At 56.9% G+C, this 20,335-nt stretch overlaps 2 protein-coding genes across 13 annotated transcripts in view; one reads left to right on the top strand and one right to left on the bottom strand.

Moving 5' to 3' along the window:
- The window catches only part of Lims2 (LIM zinc finger domain containing 2), a 60,220-nt gene that overhangs the window by 17,972 nt on the left and 21,913 nt on the right, over positions 1–20,335 (bottom strand). For 3 of the 8 annotated variants that reach the window (XM_023709779.1, XM_023709780.1, XM_004626320.2), the window contains exons 2-4: positions 11,304–11,463; positions 9,385–9,451; positions 9,011–9,131 (exon numbers count right to left, since the gene is read on the bottom strand). In XM_023709779.1, coding sequence (XP_023565547.1) covers positions 9,011–9,131; positions 9,385–9,451; positions 11,304–11,459 — 344 coding nt within the window. In that variant the 5' untranslated portion in view covers positions 11,460–11,463. The other 5 variants (XM_023709776.1, XM_004626319.3, XM_023709777.1 and 2 more) reach the window with 5 other exon arrangements.
- Gpr17 (G protein-coupled receptor 17) lies at positions 527–8,554 on the top strand. 5 transcript variants are annotated; one of them, XM_023709783.1, is made up of 3 exons: positions 527–1,064; positions 1,924–2,008; positions 6,304–8,554. In XM_023709783.1, the coding sequence occupies exons 2-3, from the start codon at positions 1,949–1,951 to the stop codon at positions 7,351–7,353; spliced, it is 1,110 nt and encodes a 369-aa protein (XP_023565551.1). In that variant the 5' UTR covers positions 527–1,064; positions 1,924–1,948; the 3' UTR covers positions 7,354–8,554. The 5 variants fall into 5 exon arrangements, with proteins under 5 accessions (XP_023565551.1, XP_023565550.1, XP_023565549.1 ...); XM_023709782.1 differs by having other exon boundaries at positions 1,240–2,008; XM_023709781.1 differs by having other exon boundaries at positions 527–1,402.

The following is a 20,335-nucleotide window of genomic DNA, read 5'->3' as shown; positions in this document are numbered from 1 at the left end:
CTGGGCCGGTTACTCTGCCGCAGTGAGCCTCGGTTTCCTGGTTGGTCAAGTGGGACCATATTCCCAGCTGTACAGGGTTATATAAAGACTAAGGTAATGCGCATGGTAGCCACGGACAGTTTTAAGTGTTGTCACTAAAAGTGTGAAAGTCTTTGGAGCTGGGAATGCTGACTGGGCCCTGCGCTAGTGACACTCCCTTCTGGAGGACAGCAGGGAGAGTGAGCTCTCCCTGTAGTCTTGGAGCAGCCTCTGGTTCCACATGCACCTGGAGTGAGCCGCCTGGGTACAGATGCGGAGCCCGGCGCTTGGCAGGCCTCAGTGCTCGCGCGAGGGCCTTCTGTGCTGAGGAGGCCCACACGGTGTGGCCAAACCCCAGGGCTGAGCTGCTTCCCTGAAGGACAGACAGCGCCCCCATTATGAGGCAGCCCGCAGCTGTGGCCAGCCCCACATAAAGGCCATGATTTATTCCACAATCCCAAATGGGGCCTAATTATGCGGGGCAGGACACAGGACCCTACAGCAAGTGTCCTGAAAGAGGCCTCTCTCACTCTGCCCAACGACTCCTCAGGCTCCCACCCCGCCGTTCACGTCACCCTGCTTCTGAAGGGTGGGAGCAAGGGGAGCCTGCTGGTTGCCATGGCGGCTGGCCCCTCCTTGCCCGGCTGCAGGCGCTCATCCCCTTTTCAGACATCCTGTTGTGTCTGTCAGTCCCAGCCAGAGCCCCCCACCCACCCAGCTTCACCCATTCCCAGGTTCCCAAGACAGTCACACACTCAGCCTCTGTGGCACTCAGTGGCCAAGCTGGTGGGGGGAGGGGGTGTGCACAGGCTGGGGACACACTGGAATATTCACAGACTCTGTGGCAGCAGAAGCAACAGAGGAGTAGCCCACCCCGAAGGGACCCCTCAGGAATGAAGCAGCCTTTCAGGGCCAGAGGGGCTGCAGCCGCCCCTCTTCTCCTTAAATAGCCAGCCTTCCACTCGTAGCTGCAAAGAGCCCACTGCCTCCACCACGCTCACCTGCAACCCAGACTCTGGCCTCTTCTTCTGGACCAGCTGCAAGAGGTAAGGGGTGGGGCTGGGCCTGGCAAATGACAGGGACCCAGGGCAGGCAGAGGCAAGCAGAGCAGGGTGTGTTGCAGGGTCAAGCGGGCTGCCTCTTGGCCCTGTGTCTTAGAAAACAGCGCTGGCCCTGGCTGAACTCACAACCACCACAGAGTGTGCTCGGTCCCTCGTCTAGGCTTACACAAGGCAAGGGGTCTGTGTCCAGAGTCCCAGGTTGCAAGGACAGTGAGCTGGAACCCAGCACTCACACTGATAGCTGCCACAGAAGCCAGGCAGAGGAGACTGAGGCTAAGGGGAGAAGAGGGCCCAACAGAGGAATCCACTGCTGCCTGACCATGGTAAGAAAGACCACTTGGTTGGCTTACGGTAGCACCTAGCCAGGGCAGGGGCCTGAGACTGTGGATCAGCCCCACTGACAGCACCTAAATCAAAAATAGGCAGCGGACCAGGACTTTGCCCAAGAAAGGGCTTCCTCGGGTGACATGGACTGCAGGGTGATGCAGAATGCAGCCCGTCCCTGCTGAGGGACTTGCAGTCCCTCCCTATAAGTTCCTGAGTTAACTGATTGTTCTTTAAAATCTCAGTGTCCTTTAAACTGCACATGCTGAGCCGCTGCTTTAGAGAGCCAGAGTTTAACTGGTCATTTTAAACCCGCAGAGCTGCCTGCGACAAATAGTCGCTGAACAACTGAGCAATTTACACACTCAGCTTAGCCATAAAAGGTTCCAGACCTACAGGCCTTGAGTGACTCATTCGCGACCCTCCTGGATACTCACCAGGATCTGTTTTCCTTCTTCTTCTTTCCAGTAAACACTCCCCCACCGAGCGAGACCTTTTATCTGCGCTTCTGTTTTTTCAGCCCGTGAGGCAGCAGGCTTGGGTCTATGCAGCTTGTAGGAGATAACAAGTTCAGATTTGGAGGGACCCACCGAGACTGGCAGGAGGTAAGACCGGATCGGGGAGGGCTGGGCTTCTTCCCTTCGCTCTGCAATACGCTTGGATAACCATAACTGCATTTAGAAGGTAGGTGAGATTTGCCCTCTGCTTTTTACTGGATCGCCTTGTGTTTCTCTTGTCATTCCCCTGGCGTTAGAATAGACTGGGAAACGGCCTTATGCTTCATATAAGGGGACCAGCTGGGCCCGGGGGACATGCCTGGAATTCCAGCACTTGGGAAGCTGAGGCAGGAGGAGGCCCGTTTAAACTACATAGCAAGACCTCCTCTCAAATCAAAACAAAACAAAAAACCAAGCAGCCTGTTAAGCAGCTTTTTAAAAAGCAGTTAGCACCAGCTGCTGCTGCCAAGTTGCAGGGCATAGGTTTCGCAGGGTCCGTGCGTGGCCCGCTCCCACATGGGTGGAAGGGAACGTCCAGCCTGCTCTGGCTGTACTTCGTCCCGTTCGTTCGGTCCTCCACCAGGGAGCTCAGCTCTCCGTAGTGGGTGTGGAGCCTGGTGGCTCTCGGGGAGGCTGTGCCATTAGCTCACCAAGTGCTGAGGAGATTACATCTCTTCCACTACCGTGGCCTCTCCACTCTGATTTTCTCTCGCTGCTCCTTCTTCTCTTTTTTATTTTTTTGGAGGTTTATTTTCCTAAAGACCAGAAACTGGCCCTGAGAAAGCTTTTCGTCCCAGTTGTCTTCCACTGCTGCCGTAGCCTGCTCACTAAGTCTCCGAGCCTTACAGAGTCCCTGCTGGATCAGGCTGTTCTCCTATCCCCTCTTCATTGCTCAGCCCAGGAATAACACCTGGTGAAGGATTTTCCAAACATCTGGTGCTCATACTGAAGAGGAAAGACTAGCCGTCTTCTGAGATGGGTCACTACAACATGACAATTTCACTGCTAGAGCACAACACAGTTTTAGGAGCCCTTGAGGGCTTAATGACAACTCTGGGTAAAACAGACATTAAGGGAGCTAACAGCCACAGCCGCTGGTCTCCACAGGACTGGATTCGCTCCAAAATGTTCTGCCAGGCTAACAATCAAATTTTATATTCAGAGACGCATTACCTAAGGGCTGAGAAAGGACAACGGACATCCAGGATGAGCCAAACGGTCACAAGGCTGTGAGGCAAGGGCCATGCAGGGACGGTAGAGTTAGGCCCTTGCCACTCCCTTCAGCAACTCCAGCAGCTGACCCTGACACTGAGGGTCCAGAGCTGGAACACACCCCGGCTTTAGTGACAAAACAAACAATGGCAGACAGGGGAACCTTCTCCTTTGAGACTCAGACCCTGAAAAGAATTATCACCTTATTCCTTCCTGCCCCCATGCATGGCCTAGGAGCCCTCTGGGAAGTGGGCAGCACGGTGGCTGGAAGAAATATAAATGATGACACATCCTGCAGCTCACCAGTTCTATGACAGGGAAGACAGTCAGAAGTTCCCCGTGCTCCCATTTTCGCTTTAGAGACAAGCTCAGACTGCATGAACAGTGTAGACTGGGTCCCATTTGGGGCAAGGGCTCCCAAGACCCCGCTAAGGTGCAGCCCATCCAGGCCTCCCTGTCCACCCTGCGTAGACCCCTGGCACACTACGAAGACCAAAAGAAACCTCCAAGGGGGACTGTACCCTGTTCAGGAGGGGGCGGGGGGAAATTCGGTGTCCTCAAGTCCATGTGGTCCATTCCTTGATACACCTAAAGCATCCAACTGGACTTAGGAAAGTTCTCCCATGATCCTGACAAGATTTCAGAGTTACTTTGAGGTTTAGCTCAGTCTTTTGATCTAGCTTAGAAGAATACGATGTTTCTTTTCAATCAGACCTTATAACCCAGTAAAAAGCAAGCGGCCCTCCAGGCAGCAGAGGTCTTTAGAGAGCAGCTCACTGTAAGAGACCCACTAGGTGAGAAGACTGAAAGGTTTCCAGCCCTACCTTCCAAGGGATCACAGAGGGCGCGCACTGAGTCCTTCAGTTACTCCAAGTTATTAACTATCAATCAGGACAGTGAAGAGATCCCTCAGCCTTTTGAAAAAGATTCCAGGAGGCTTTAACTAAGTACCCAAACAGCATAGAGGGACAAAGAATCATCAGTGACAGATTCATGACCTAACCTGCCACAAATATAAGGAAAAAGTTGCCCAAAAAAGGTATCTGGTCCTAATAGGATTTTTAGACACCCTGGTCAGGTTAGCCACCCAGGTCTTTTATTAACAGGACCAGCAGGAGGACAAAAAAAGAGAGGAAGTAGGATTAAAAAAGGATAGCTATGTAAGTGGCTGCCCTGGGGGAGGGAGACAGCCCAGTCCAGGGCTCTAGGGGCAAAGTATCCGCCTGCTGCAGAAAAGCAGAACACTTCCCTAGAGACTGCGACAAGGGTTGCCTCCAAAACCTTGAGGAGTCGCGGGCCTCTGAAAGAATCTGCCCTGAGGCAGAGTCTCTTCAATCAAACCCATCTTTCCTCTTGGCCCAAGAAGACTGAGGGGCCCCAGAGGCATCCGTCACAGGCCTTCTCTTAAACTGTCATCTCCACAGAGACGCCCCAGGGAATTCCAATTTTAAAAGGAAGGAGATACACTTCTGTCTCTTCTCTCTCTAATCCTGGCCCATCCTCTGTCCAAACAACCCCCAGGAGTGTAACTGAAAAACCCGTAGTCAGAGATTTTCCACAGCTCCTGAGCTATAGCTGGGACATTTTAAGCAAGAGGACACACACTTTCATTTACACTGCACCCCAAATTAAGAGACTCATCTCAGAGCCAGGCTCTAAGGAAAGGACACTGAGCCCAAGAAAGAACTCCAGTGCAAGCGCTCAGAGGAGCCGCACTTCCAGCTCTCGCTGCCAAAAGCTCTCTTCACCCCTAGAGTCCAGCCAGTGCCCCAGGGCCGGGGTCTGCCTCCGCCTTCCAGATCCAGGGCCACACAAGCTCACCCAAGTTAGCAGACCGAGCCTTGAGGGCTGCCCCGTACGAGAAAACGGCTGATGCCCACCCCTCAGACTGGCAGGCAGATCCTGGTGTGTCACCTTGGGGAGCTGCCTTCCTGGAGGGAACATGACTGCCCCAAGGGGCAGAGTCCAGGCTTCTGACAGCAGGGCCTGGCCTAACAGCATCCCCCTAAGCTGCCCTGGCCTCCCACCCTGGCCACAGGGGACAGGCTCCTTTGCTTCCACCACCAGCCCAGTCCTGTCCGCATCCCTTCTCCCAGGCCCCAGAGAAGGAAACAGGGTGGAGGGACCCTAAGTGAAGTAAAACTGTCGTGAGACTGGGTTTCCTGCTGGAGCGGGGTAGGAGCACCCTACCCTACACACAGTCTGTTACCGAGACCAGCAGGGCTCTGCGTCCAGTTCTCAGCGTGAGCGCCCCAGGGCCTCCCAGACCTCTCCCAGCTGCGGGGCTCAGCGGAAGCCCGGGCAGCCTTGCTGCTCTGGATGAGTCTCTTTACCTCATGGAGGAAATCCCACCCTTGGCTGTGAAACACCCTGCTTGGGAAACAGACCTGCCTGCCTGTGGCCCAAGGGCTAGGATGCCCCAAAGGGAGCTGTGGGTCGAGCTCAGAAAGCCCCCCAGAGGCATCAGGACTGAGGTGCAGGTAAACAGGACAAGATCTGACCTTGCCACGGACACCGCTCCTGGTGGAGCCGCAGGTATAGAGGCTGGGGGAGCCGCAGGTATAGAGGCTGGGGGAGCCGCAGGTATAGAGGCTGGGGGAGCCGCAGGTATAGAGGCTGGGGGAGCCAGAGTCGGGTAGCACTAGGAGCAGAGAGCAGGGATGCTGTGGTCCCTGTGGCTGCGTGGCTGCTGAGAAGCCCCAGGGAGGCAGGCTGGGGAGGGCCCTAGGCTCAGGACTCACTGCTGAGATGAAGGGATGGGCAGACTCCAAGCAAGGGCTCTCGGGACAGATCCTCCCCCATCTCCATTGGCAGTGGTTCATTCAGTAGCCCCTCAGGTATGAACAGAGCCCTCCTGAGCCTCAAAGAGCAGGGCTCACATCCCCCGCTGTTCTCTGAGGAAGGGTGAGAGGACCTTTGCATCTCTGGGCCACCCAGTGGCCTCTCACCTACTCAGCAGGGACTTGCTGCACAGTGAGGGGGCTTTGAGCCCCAGGCCGCGAGAGGGTCTGGTTTTCAGCTTTCTGTACTCACACAGGAAGTGCCCTGGGCAGTCCCAACCATCCCCTAAGCCTGGAGCTGCTCTGCCCCTCTCGGCGGCGCAGGGCGGACATGCTGAAGGCTCAGGGGCTCACTTCTGCTCACTTCTGCTTCGGGTTGCTTGCCCTCACCCGTCTGCTCCGCTCCCTCAGGCTCACCCACAGCTCTGCTCCGGCTACAGCATGAACGGCCTAGAGATGGCCTCCCTGAGCCCCACCAGCAACTCCTCCCTGGCCACAGCTGAGCGGTGTGGGCAGGAGACGCCACTGGAGAACGTGCTGCTTGCCTGCTTTTACCTCCTGGATTTCACCCTGGCTTTCGTGGGCAATGCCTTGGCCCTGTGGCTTTTCATCCGGGACCACAAGTCAGGCACCCCAGCCAATGTGTTCCTGATGCACCTGGCAGTGGCTGACTTATCCTGTGTGCTGGTCCTGCCCACCCGCCTTGTGTACCACTTCTCAGGGAACCACTGGCCATTTGGGGAAATCCCATGCAGACTCACCGGCTTCCTCTTCTACCTCAACATGTACGCCAGCATCTACTTCCTCACCTGCATCAGCGCTGACCGCTTCCTGGCCATCGTGCACCCCGTCAAGTCCCTCAAGCTGCGCAGGCCCCTCTATGCCCACCTGGCTTGTGCCTTCCTGTGGGTAGTGGTGGCCGTGGCCATGGCCCCACTGCTGGTCAGCCCACAGACGGTACAGACCAACCACACGGTGGTCTGCCTGCAGCTCTACCGGGAGAAGGCCTCCCACCATGCCCTCGTGTCCCTGGTGGTGGCCTTCACCTTCCCCTTCGTCACCACAGTCACCTGCTACCTGCTGATCATTCGCAGCCTGCGGCAGGGCCCCCGCGTAGAGAAGCGCCTCAAGAGCAGAGCTGTGCGCATGATCGCCGCCGTGCTGGCCATCTTCCTCGTCTGCTTCGTGCCCTACCACGTGCACCGCTCGGTCTACGTGCTGCACTACAGCAGCGGCAGGGCATCCTGTGCGGCTCAGCGCGCCCTGGCCCTGGGCAACCGCATCACCTCCTGCCTCACCAGCCTCAACACGGCCCTCGACCCCGTCATATACTTCTTTGTGGCTGAGAAGTTCCGCCACACCTTGTGCAACTTGCTCTGTGGCAAAAGGCTTGTGGGGCCACCTCCCAGTTTTGAGGGGAAAACCAACGAGAGTTCCCTGAGTGCCAGGTCCGAGCTGTGAGTCTCAGGCCACAGCCCCACATGACAACCTTGGGCACGTGCCACGCGACCCAGCCAGAGAACCCCATCTTCCCCATCTGCATCCTGGCAGATGACCTGAACTCTCAGCTAGTGCCCGCCCCTCCTTCCAAGGCCTGCAGGCTGAGCTCGCCGAGCCCCTAGCTCAGTCTTCCCCACAAGCAAGCCCCTGGAAATGCAGGGCCAACAGTGGAGACTGATAGCTGCCGCCTGCAGGGACTGCACTGAATGCAGCTCCCAGACGCTGGGGGACTTCCTCCCTCATAAAAGAGACCACGGTTCCTTTTTTGCCAGTCAGGCTCGAAGCCTCCTACCCACCACAGTAAAGCCCTGCAGAAAGACCCAGGGCTGCACGGGACCCAAGAGAAGAGGCAGCATGGTTCTCAGCTCTGGGTGTGGGGTATCCAAATATTTCTTTTAAAGTACAAGGTTTCTTGAGGCCCCTCTGTGGTACCTTTGCCAAATGACCCCTTTCTGAGTTTAGGGGACATAAACTTATAGCCAAACACTGTACGTACACCTCAGAGGTTTGCTGGGTGATGCCAAGGAAACGTGGCCCAGCTCAGCTCTGGGTTCCTGCCCCTCCCGGTGCAAACCCATGCAGCTTGCTATAGGTTGACAATCCAAGCCCCTCGGCAGGAGAAGGCGGCCTCACCAAGCACAGGACATGGTGGACGGTCACCAGGAGCCAACCGCAGGTGGGAGCTGGTGTGTGATGGTCTCCCCTGCTAGCCCAGACCTAGCAGGGGTGTCCTGAGCCTCGCTCCTCCCAACAGGCCTGCAAACTGCCGCCCTGCTTTGCCATCGCTAGGTAGCATATGCACACCATCCTAACCTGTCTTTTGTGTACTGGTTTGTGCTGATCATGAATAATCTGTAGCTTTAAGATGAAGAAGGGGTTATTGTTCGCTGCATATGGTGCCCTCCCCAGAACTTCCTTTCCTTTGACCTGAGAATGGCATACTACTCACAGGCACCATAGTTCCCTTGCTGTGCTTCTGGTGGCCCCAGAGACTGCCCACCACAGACTCCGAAGTCCCACATGCGGAGCTGTGTGTGCAGCAAGGGCCGGGAGGGCTCTGACATGGGCCCAGCACTCCCCCTCAGAGCTGTGGTCCTGCCACTCACTCCAGCTCTGTGCTTCGTACTGCATCCTGCTGCCTCTAGTGCTTCAGCCTTCTCTGATTTTCCTGAGCAGGCCTGGGCTCAGGAAAGCCGCAGAGGAGCCGGCAGCAGAGGAGCCGGCAGGAGTGCTGGGAGGCGTTGGCCTCCCACAGTGCGGCCTCAGCCAGTGGGAGGTAAGTCCTAGGCTACACCAGGCTCTGGAGGGAAGGGCAGGCTGAGGTTACAGTAAAGCTTCTTGGAATGTGAGAGTTTCCCCAGAGGGCAAAGTGGGGCAACACTCAGCTGCGTGGATGAAGGTGTGGAAAGGAGGGAGCTGGGCCTGCACACTGCGGTGGCCTGGAGGCAGCGGAAGCTCCCCGTCTGTCCCCCACCATCTCACGGCCCATCCCCCTGCACCTCATCCTGGCTGTCCATGGATCACTCCGAACTGGATGGGCCCCGCCACTGGGCTCGCCTCTCCAGCCTGCACAGGGCGCTCGCAGCCCCCTTCCCTGCCCAGGACGTGGCCTCCTCACCTGCCTGCGTTCTTCACAAAGCCCAGGTCAGCCAGCTCCACGTCACACAGCTCGCAGCGGAAGCACCCCGGGTGCCAGTTAGTGTTCATGGCCTTAATGACTCGGCCAATGATGAACTCACCTGGAAGAGAAGAGGGCCTGCTTCCCAGGCGGGGCCGGGCGCTCCCGAGCCCCGGCCACCCGAGCCCCGACCACCCGAGCCCCGGCCACCCGAGCCCACCGCCGAGGCCCAGCCTGCGCCGAGGCACCCCGGCTGCAGCAGAGGCAGCTGTCCTCAGAGGGCAGGGTGGGCCCCCAAGCTGGGCCAGTGCTGTGTGGCCCAGCACCCCCTCCCCTTCCCAGCGCTACAGGACATCACTGTCACGAGCCCTCACCACAGGATCCACAGCAAGGAGCAAACAGCATTTGGAAGTCATGTTCACAGTACTTCCGGCCCTCAAACTGCGAAGGGGCACAGAGAGAAAACACTCATCACCCGTAATTCCAAGGAGACCCCCCCCCACCGGCCTGTCAGGTCAGGGATGACAGCAAGTGACAGAGTACAGAGAAGAGACCCTCCTAGGCTAAGGTGGGAATGGGCAACTAGCCCTTGCCACGCGTGGGCGCATGTAAGGGCCCTCATGGGAGCCTCAGGAACCCAAGGCCAGCTCTCAGATGGCCATGACTGGCCACTAAGAATCCCACCCAAAAGTCCTGACATCCTGGGGCTGGGCTTCAGCTGGGGAGGGATGGGGTGAGTTTGGACCCCTGTTCCTGTGTCTTTTCTGTGTGAGAAGTCCAGCTCCCCATGAGGTCACAGAAGACTCAAGGAAGGGAGAGAAAAGGGAGGGGACACAGGAAGAGGATCCCAAGGAGAACAACCACGCAGCCATGGGAGCCCCTGTGGACATGGTCGGCAGCCACCAACCACAGCAAGGGCTACTGGCTGGCCCCAGGTGTGGTGGCCAAAGCCTGCCTCTGCCTCTCCTTCCACTGATCATTTTTTTCTCTTTTGAAAATTTGGCTCTCGTACTTTCTAGAACGAATGTTTCAGACTGCAGCTGGGGAGGCGGGGGGGGGGGGTAAATGTAGCATGCCCTGAGCACTCCAGGGCGAGTTCTGCGCTCTCCCGCCCCATGCCCGTGGGCCAGTGCTTCTCAGAAGACCGCGGGATCCATGAGGACAGGCCCGGTGTGTCTGCAGGTCAGGCACCCTCCACCCCTCCGCCCACATTAGCTCCACCCCAAAATGCACGCAGCGTCTGACCCTGCTCCCCACTTCACTGCAGCCACCATGCAGGGAGGTATGCAGCCAGCTCTCCACAGGGAACCCGGCAGCCTGGAGCTTGCCACCGCCATGGGGTAAATGCCCCGGGGCCAACCTCAAGGGGTCACCTTGTGGAGCTGAGAGATGTGCAATCCCCACAACACAGGTACAGTGGACAGAAATAACCCACAAGAATAGACAATAGCGAAATATAACAAAACCAGCAAGGGAGTTTTGAGTATTTCTTACCTTTGTTTTAATAAAAAAAATTTTTTTTCCTGTGTGTATGTATAACTTGATTTTTAATAATGGTCACATTTTGTTTGTTTTTGCGGTACCAGAGATTGAACTCAGGACCTTGCGCTTGCTAGGCAGGTGCTTATGCTGCTGAGCTACTCCCTGGCCCAGTAATGACTATATTCAACAACAGTTTGCAAAGTGAAGATTTAACCACTTGCTTGTGAGAGCCAGAGTGTGCTGGTCTGGGCCCCGCCACCTTCATCTGGGTTGTAGCAATAACCCTGGCCTCTAAGCTTCTGTCCCTGCCACCCTCACAGTCAGTCCCCTGCACAGTGACCACCAGGGATGCTGTTTACATGTTAGGCAAATGGCGTGGCTCTGTGGATCCCCAGCCTGCCAGCCTAGTCTCTTGGGGTGGAAGCTGATGGTCCTATGTGGTGGCCCAGGCACAGGATAGCACTTCCCGCCCCCACCTCCTGCCACTCTCCCTCTCATTCCCTGCCGTCCCCTGGGTCCCCCTGCATGCCCCCCACTATGCTCTGCCGGCAGCTGTGTGTGTGGCTCCCTCCTTCAGGTCCCCAAAACCATGCTCTTTTCTGATCACCCAACTCCCACCATGGGGTTCCTTATCACCATCCTAGGGAGGATGCCTGCCTTGGGCAAGGTCTCCCCCCTGCACCCCCCAGGCCTCCCCGAGGAGCCAGAAGAGGCTCACAGGTGAGGGTGCTGGGCATGGTCCCGTGCTGCTTCAGGCCTGCCCTTGTGCCTGTCCGTTAAAGTCTCCTGCCGGGGTGTTGCGCATCCTCACCTCATAGAAGAGCCCCTCGGGGAAAGGCCGGAAGCACTGGGCGCACACGAAGCAGCACTCGTGGTACAGCTCCCCGTTGCTGTTGACGATGCGTTCAGTGGGGCCAAAGCGGGCCTGGCAGCGCTGGCACTCCGCGTTGGCCAAGGCGTCGGACATGTTGCTAGAAGGCGTGGAGGAGGAGTGAGATGAGGACCGGGCAGGCGCATAGGGCAGGTTCTGTGCACACCCTGCTCTAAGCTTGCAGTGCTTTTCCGAGAAAGGGAAGCCTGCTTGTTCCTCCCAGGCCAGCCTTGGCTCGCCAAGCCACCTGGTGCCAGCGTGAGTCACCCAGCATGGCTGCTGTACGCCTCTCCCCTGTGACCACTGTGCAGAGCACCCCGAGTGCTGGTGCGCTAGGAATGCAGCGTGCATCCAGCCTGGGCCGAGAGGCATCTCCAGTCACAGACACAGGAGCAGAGCATGGACCCCTGGCCCAGGGGCATGGGCAGAGCCTGCTGGAAGCCTGCCCCCCAAGCCCCCCATCTCTGCCACACTGCTCGTCCATGGAGAGCCAACCGCAAGGCTGGCCACAGCCAGGTGAGCACTGCTGGGTCAGCGCCATCAGGACCCTGGGCAGAGGCCTGCACTCCGGGCACGGCTCCAGCTGTGGACGGGCCTCCGTGGCGCCATGCTGTAGGTTCAGGCTGGTGAGATGAGGGGTCACCGGCCACTGGGGCCACCAGGCCAGGCCCCACACTGCCCAGCCCCACAGCGCTGGGCCGCCTCTTGGGGTTCAGAGTCCACCCCAGCACCGCCTGTGCTCTCTCACTCCTTCCTTGAAGGGTCAGAATCACCCAGGCACAGAGGGCACTCTTATCCTCCTTTAGTCGTGAGGTGGCTCTGCAGCCGCTCTTGTCACTGTCCCAGAGAACCCGTGTGAGACTCAGAGACATTCACGCAGCAGGTGACAGAAACCAGCTTGAACTGATTGTCAGGGATCAGGGGCTTCTTCCCCTGCACCGGGAGGTAAGCGCCCAGTTGACAAACGCCCTGAAAGAGTAACCGCCCACCATGTAGAAGACCAGAGCGAAGCTCTGGGGTAGAGACGGATGGGAGAGCATGCCCTTGTGGGGCACTGCCCATCCCGGGATAAGTGGCGGCATCTTCCTTCTGGGGGAGCAGAGTCTGTACTGAACTACGGTGGCCCCCTTTATGCACCAGTTCACCTTCGAGGGCTTCGGTCACGGTCTGAAAATATTCGGAGTTCCTGGCTGGGGTGCAGCTTATCAGCAGTACAGCACACTGCCTGTGGGAAGCCCTGGGCTCGCTCCTCAGCGCAAGGAATTGCCACTCCAGGGCTGGAGAGGACGCTCACCTGGCATGTGCCTGGCTGGGTTCCACCCTCAGCACCAAACAAACAAATAAATTGAGGAAAATTCTAGAATAGAATCTTTTTTTTTACCAAGGATTGAATTCAGGAACTTGTACTTGCCAGGCAAGCACTTAAGCCTCGGAGCTAACTGACCAAAAGTTTTCTGCTTTTTTTTTTTTTGTGCATAGTCTCACTATGCAGCTCAGACTCCTAGTGATCTTCCTGATTTCTGTCTCCCTAGGGCTGGGAATACAGGTGTATACCACCATGCCCAGGCTCCATCGCTGGCTCAGTGCACTCAGCCGTGGGGCCGGAGCGGCATGCGGAGCCAGGGATCGAACCCTGGAGCCTGCGCTTACCTAAGCAAGCACTTAGCCCACTGAGCTATACCGCCGGCCCTTGGAGGAGAATTCTAGAAATGAATACTTCATATGTTTTTGTGTTCTCCTTATTTGCTTAGTGTTAGGGTTGGAGCCTGTGGACTGAACTATATCCTCAGTCCTTTTTTATTTTTCATTTTGAGACTCAGCTGGAGTTTCTCATGCTGGACTTGAACTTGGAATCCTCCTCGCCAGCTTCTCCAGAGAGACTGCAGATGTGAGCCACCATCCGCAGCTAACAGCTCATAAATTTTAAACTGTGTGCCGTTCTGACCCCAGATATAGAGAGGAACACGGCATGTGCAGGGGGCAGGCTAGCCCTGGCTTCAGGCCGCTGCTCTGAGTCCTGGCTGAGGGGAGCTGCGCTGAGCCAGGCTCCACGCCAGCACAGGGGCCCTCGCACACGACCAGGAGGCTGGCGAGACTGCACACAGCACCCCAACACCACAGCTGCTGTCCCTGCCCAGGCTATGGAATCCACTCCTTTTCCCAAGGGGAAACAAGCAGCTTCTGTCCCAAGCACCAGTTCTTTTTTTTTTCTTTCTTTTTTTTTTTTTTTTTTTCCTGCAGAACTCAGTGATTCTCCTGTTTACAGCCTCCCAAGTGCTGGGATTACAGGCGCACGCCACCACACCCAGTCTCAGTTGCCAACTCAGCACACCCCGGGGGGCAGGGCCAGCATGACAGGCAGGCCCGGGGATTGAACCCCTGGTCCCTGTGCCTGCTTGCAGGTGCTTTAATCTGCTCAGCTATTTGGCCAGCCCTGGAGGCACCAGCTCTAATGGGCTGATGGTAGCTGCCTGCAGAACTGGGCAAAGAGAGATGCCCAGCCTTATCATGGGGAGTGACAGCCATGTGGTCACACGTGCATGGGGACAGCAGGGAAGGGCGTGCTGTGAGCTCACTGTGTGAGAACGTCTTCAGCCCGTCCCGCCTCCTGGGGACCCAATCCCATCCACCGCTCGTTTTCAGCCAGGCACTGGGAGAAGAGCGCTGGAGTTTGGCCTGTGGCCCCCACGGGGCCCTCCTGCAGCCTGTGGAGCAGGCGGAGCCAGCCTGGAGGGTGTCCAGAGGAAAGGTGCCCTCAGATCAGATGAGCCAGCCAGGCGAGGAGGAAGAGGGCCGCCTCTGGTCTGGCGTGGGCTGCGGACTGCGGCTGTCAGAGCAGGCTGCTGCCACATGGAGACACGCTGGTAACCAGGACGGCACACCAGGCTGCATGGCCTCTTTCTTGTTTGGGAACTTGTGTGGCAGGCCAGGACCAGAAAGCCATTAGGCAAGCTTGCCCAACCTGCCAGCCTTCTGCGGGTCTCAGCCCTACCTTGAGAGTCAGAGGCCAAAGCCACCTCCCATGTCCATATTTAGACCAGAGGATCAAAGAAGCAGGGATGCTGGTAGCGGGAGTCAGGAAGAGCCCAATGCAAAAGGGAAGCAGATGCCTCACAGCCACTCCCCCATCTTCCAGCTTCCTGCTGCTGTCCACGAGGTGGCCCAGGCAGCCTGTCCCAGGGACCAGGGCTAAGCCACCCCAGCCACCCTGGATGGCTGGGCTGGGCTTGGTTAGGATGAACAGACTTCCTTCCCAGGAACACTGTGTGCCTCCTCTCCTGGAGCACACACCCAAAGTCACAGGAAGGACATTCCAATCCTTGACTGAACGCGACCCATGGGTCTTGGAGAGATCAGAAATCAACAGGAAATCCTGCCTGTGGGCCTGGGAATGTCCCACTCCAAGGACCCAGAAAAGAAGCCAAAATGAGGATCCAAGTTCAATGTGAGGCTTTCATATTATGCCTTAAGCCTAACCTCCTGGGAACACACAGCAAGCCCCCTGGCCACTGGCCCTTCAAGACCCGCTGCAGATCCCAGGAGCTAAGGTTTGGGCTGGCATCTGCAGGCCCCTCACCCTCTGGCTTCCAGCTGAGCTAGAGGACAGCAGAATAAAGGGAGCTGTTGTTTTGCAGCCACTCTGGCAGCAGTACAGAGTCCCTCTAGGCAGCCAGGCCAGGGAACGGCCTAGGCCGCCTATACTCCCCATGGAGGGCAGAGGGTCAGAGACATGGACATTCCAGTCTCCTCCTCACATTCCACCCAAGATTGGGAAGATGGAGCCAGCCCAGCCACAAGGGGACACTGCCACCCCACTCCAGCTGCACAGCCCCGCCTATGCCCAGGGCCAGGGCCAGAGCTGCTCCCCAGCACCCCACACTCTCCACCTATCTGGACACATAACACAGGACAATATGTTGCACAATGTCCCAAGCAACTGGTGACCAACAGGAGCCTTGGGGGAGGCAGAGGGTGCCCTTGGGTGCCAGATCCTTGAAAGGGGAGGGTAACAGTGCAGACCAGGACCTTGAAGCACAGAGAGCTGAGCAACCTGGTGAGGGTCACACAGGACTGGGGGCGTGCCACCTGCTGTCCATCGCTCCCACTGCATCACGTGGGCATGGGCATTGCAGACTAAGTAACCCCAGGCCTTTCCCCACCCCCGCCTGCCCACGCATATGTGCCTAAAGGACAGCGTGAGCACCCGGGAAGGAAAGTCTAGTCACACCTGGATGAGGCAGAGTTGCTGGGGCCATGTTGTATCAGGGGTCCGGCCGACAGCAAGTGCCATCCAGCCAAGCAGGGCAGGCTGTAAAGCTACTCAACACTCCTTGGCCCAACGAGCTGCAGCAAAGTGCTCTCTAGACCTCAGCTTCCTCCTCTGTAAAATGGGCTCACACCAGCTATTTTCAAGGACTTCTGGGAGGGCTAAGCAGGGCCGTGCCTGCAAGCACAGCCCATCCTAGGCGCTGTGACCTAGAGCACCCTCCCCTCCTTCACGCAGCAGGGGTTCGCCAAGCGCCTGCTGCTCCAGGCCCAGCCTTCAGAGTCCCAAGGGGAGCCCCGTCATTGCCTGGCCCCTTTTCCTGCCCTTCCCCACCAGGGCCAGCCAGAGGTCAGCATCAAGAGTCACTGGGCGGTGCACAGTGAACAGGAATTTACACAAAGCCAGCCCCAGGCCCTGCCACAATGACAGTAGAAAGTCAAAACTTGCAGCGCGCTTCTGTGCTCCAGCAGGAGCAGCTCCGAGTCTCCTTACCAAGGGCACTTAAAGCATCACACTGACAGCAGAACTGGCCAGAGGCACCAAGCAGAAATTCAGAGAGAAACTCACGTGACAATACAGCGTGCATCGTACCTCCTAGGATCAAATTTTCCTTCTCAGGCCCCTGGCCACCATGGCCATGTTGTGCTGTACCCAGACTCCGAAGGCACCTGAGCACGACCTCGAGCCACCCGGGCCCTGGCCACCCTGGCGTCACAGGTCTCAGCACAGACATCCAGAGTCCTGCAGACCCAGCCACGAGGTTCCCGCTCCGACCGTACCCAGCTGATGTGAGTTACCTGGTCTCCCGAGCCTCCAATTCCCTCCGAGTCCCTACCTGAGCAATGGGTTTGCCCCGCCTCATCCAGCCAGGGAGGGGCTCCCAGTATGAGCCTGGCAGAAGCTCCATACACGGCAGCACCTCTACAGCTGTGGGCCCGCTCTCAGCCCTACCCCTTCTCTCTGCTCATCCTCAGCAGAACAATTTCAAGGCTCATTGTCTTATCCCCCCTCAAAGCCTCCTCTGACCTAGGGCCCACGAGGACCCCTGGGTATCAGTGCCCCAGACTTCCCGTTCTCTAGACCCTCCTCTACCTTCCCCTTTGACTTGCTCCCAGCTCTTTCTACCTCCTCCAGGGACCACTGCCCCCGTTCTCCCCCCAGCTCTGTCCCCAAACTGTCTCCAGCATTAGAAACTCAGTGTGCCCAGGGCCTACCATTCAGGTGCCCTCAACACCCTCCTCATCGAGGTTAACCCACCCCCGGGAGCCCCTGAGGACCGCCCTGCACGCTGCTGTCCTGCCTCCCAGCCCAAACAAGGCCTTTACACCAGTGCCCTGCGAGGGGCCTCACAGTCATCCCACCAGGGCTCAAATCTGAGCTCAGCCATTTCTGGCTGGGTTATGTCCAGAGGTCCCTCCACATCTTTGAGGCTACAGCCTAGATTTGCGCCTCTACAAGGTGACAATAAAATCATCCAATCTGAGATCCACAACGGGAGTGACAAGGACAACTGCTCTCGCCACCATCCTCAGCTTGTCCTGCCCAAGAAAGCCGATCACATGACACCGCACCCAGCTCTCCTATTGGCACCCACCCTCCTAGTAGCCAGCACAGGTCCCTGTGCCCTGCAGAGCCCAGCCAGGCACTTCAGAAGCCCAGCCTTCCGGCCACTGTCCTGGGGACCCTGCCAGCCTCTCCCCACCTACCTGGGCTCTGGGGGCTTGGGGCCCGGCCGGTGCTGGCGCCTCTGGTACAGGCCTGACGCTGCAGGCGCTCCCAGCCACGTTGCCATGGCTCAGCCGTACAGGTACAGGCGCCAGGCAGGTGAGGCTCAGACCCCAACCTCGAGGACGAGGACGAGGACGGGGCAGTGCAGCTGCCACGGCAGGAGCTCAGGTTACACCCTGGGAGCTCCCACGGGCAGTCCAGTCAACCCAAATAGAAAGGATATTGTTTGTGCTCTGCTGCGGGGGCAGCTCAGTGAAAGCCCAGCCAGGGAGGGGACTGCGCTGGGAAGGCCCCAAATACCCCCGGGTGTGCCCACAGTGACAGGGAGGGTGCCCAGGGGATCCCAGGCTGCCACCTGCACCTGCACCTGCACCAGAGGGAACGTGAGGCCCATGGACACCATGAGGTGTGCAGGGCAACACGGGCCAGTTTAGGAATCCTCAAAACAGTTAACAAACTGGAGAGGGAGCCCACACGAGCCCACATTCTGCCACATTGCCTTCCCCAAGAGCATGGGGTTAGCCAGAGCTAAGGCAGGAGGATCGTTAGGAGTTTGAGACCAGCCTGGGCTACAAAGTGAGCTCAAGTCCAGCCTGAGCTGCACAGCAAGACCCTGTCTCAGAAGCACACACACACAAAGGCACTTGGGGCCAGGCATATAGCTCAGTGGCACAACCTGCCTGGCAAGTGCAAGGTCCAGAGTTTGATTCCCAGTATCAGAAAAAGGGGGGGGGGGCTGGGGTCACAAACAACGCCACCTAGGGTGCCCAGACTGGGAAGCCCTGATCCTAGCCTAAGACCTGGCCAACAAAGAGTCAAGCACTCCAAAAGAGGTCCACAGTGTCCACCTTAGAGAAGCCGGGCTCCAGCTGGCCAGGGGCAGGAGCACAGGGGTTTCACCTGCAGATCTGTCCCTACTGCTTGCCATCACAGTATAAGCACTCGAGGTCAGAAACAGAGCTGTGGCCACGGCTGATGCAGCAGGCTCTATGGTCAAAAATAAGATGCAAATCCAGAGCACCCATGGAAATCTTTAACACGGATTCCACTTCCCTGGAAAATCTGACTAATAAGATCAGAAGCTGCGGGCAGGATTTTCCTCTGCCTTCCCAGACAGAGAGACAGCAGTCATCACTCCAGGCAGCGGCTGGCTCTCGCTGGGGAAATGGAGAGAGGCCTGAGCAGCGGAGGACTCCTCACCCAGCCTGTCCTCCCAGGAGAGGACACAGTAGCCACCTCTGGGGTCAGCCTCAAAGTCCAGTCAGGTGACCACAAGAATTGCATAAAGTACAATTGTAAGTGCAGCCCAATTCCAAAGTTGCTTAACACTGATCAATTCAACAAATATTTTTAAAGGTGATCCCAGGGGCCAAAGGGCATACAGAAGGCAGGCCTGCAGGGAGTTTGAACACCTACCCTGTGGCCTAGAGAGGGGACAGCTTCAGAAAGCCTAGCAGAAGTTCTTTAGGACAGCTTGGACTCAAAGCCTCCGCCATGGGCCCTTCTCACCTCCATGGCTCGGCTCCTACTAAGCAGAGACCCTAAACCCCAGGACCCAGAACTTGCAACAAGAGCCACCGCACTACCTAAGGAGGGAACATTTATTCAGGGCTCCCGGAAGCCAGACATAGAGCTGAGAAAGCTGATACAGTTTGTCTCTGAAAACCCTCTAAAGACCCAGTGGGACAAAGATTTAGTCCTCGCCCATGGTGCTATGAGGAGGTGGATCCTGGAAGAAGGCGTTCAGGACACTGGAGAAGTGCCCTTAAAGGGCACAGTGGGACCCCAGAGCCTGCTCTTTCTCTCTTTTGGTAATGAGGTGAGCAGTTCTGATCCAGATACCATGACACACAAAAGCTTCAACATCAGTAAGCCTGGGGGGCTGGGGAGATGGCTCAGTAGGATAAGCGCTTGACTGGCAAATGCAAGGATCTGAGTTCAATCCCTGGTTCCGCCAAAAAACAAAAAACAAAAAACAAAAAACAAAAAAAAAAAAAAAAAAAAAAAAAAAAAAAAAAAAAAAAAAAAAAAGAAACATTAGTCAGCCTGAACCCATGAGCCACAATAACCTTTTATTTTGATAAGTGAATTACCTCAGGCATTTGTTACAGTAATGGAAAGCTGACTGACGCAGGAGCTGGAGACCTGTGTTTTGTGTAACATAATGTGTAAATGAAGTTCAAGGAAAGGTTACCAAGTACTAAACAACTCAACAACTTCTGTTATCAAAGGGGACACCAGAGGCTAGACACTGAGAGTGGCTTAGAGAATAACTGAGCCCAAATCCCTCATCTGAGTGCAGCCCTGTACCACTCCCAGCTGGTCCTGCTGCGGGGGTGTGACGGCAATCACGCTGCGCTCCCCAGCCAGCCCCTGGGGCCAGGTTGCAAGAGCTCAGTAAGAGAAAACAGAAAAGAAAAAGAAAAGGAAGAAAGAAAAAGTATGGTAGATGTTACAGCTTGTGTGTGGACGTTGCCCAAAGCCTCGCGTGGGCATGGGATGGGCTTTTCCAAGGCAGCTGAAGCTAGATTGTGTGACTGATTCATAGTGCTACGCTGGGGCTAAGCGCAGGTGGCGGCTGGGTCACTCTGTTGCAGGCAGCCGAGTTAGACAGAAATATTATAGGCAGTCAGACAGGCCCGGCCCTCAAGGAGACAGGACGGAAGACAAGGTGACTTGGCAACTTGGAAGAGACAGGCACTCCCATATGGGCCACGCCTGAAGACCAAGACAAAAGAGGAAGCACAGCCACATACTTCCCCAGGGATGGGCATCAGGGATTGATACTCTAAATAGGTATCAATCACCTTGAAAGAGCCCAAACGAGTCACTAGCCCAACCCCAACAGGAAGAGACCCTGTCCCGTACTCATGCCCACTTGCTAGGTGACTCGCTTCCTCATTTGGTCCTGGATTTAATCAATTTTACCTGAGCAGTGCTGCTTGTAAACTCGTTGGTTGACCATCGTTTTGTCCCA

The sequence above is a fragment of the Octodon degus genome, unplaced genomic scaffold (assembly GCF_000260255.1).
Source record: "Octodon degus isolate 3935 unplaced genomic scaffold, OctDeg1.0 scaffold00014, whole genome shotgun sequence".
Taxonomy (NCBI): Eukaryota; Metazoa; Chordata; class Mammalia; order Rodentia; family Octodontidae; genus Octodon; species Octodon degus.
Note: the sequence above shows the minus strand (reverse complement) of the source record. Positions and strands in the feature narration are given on the sequence as shown.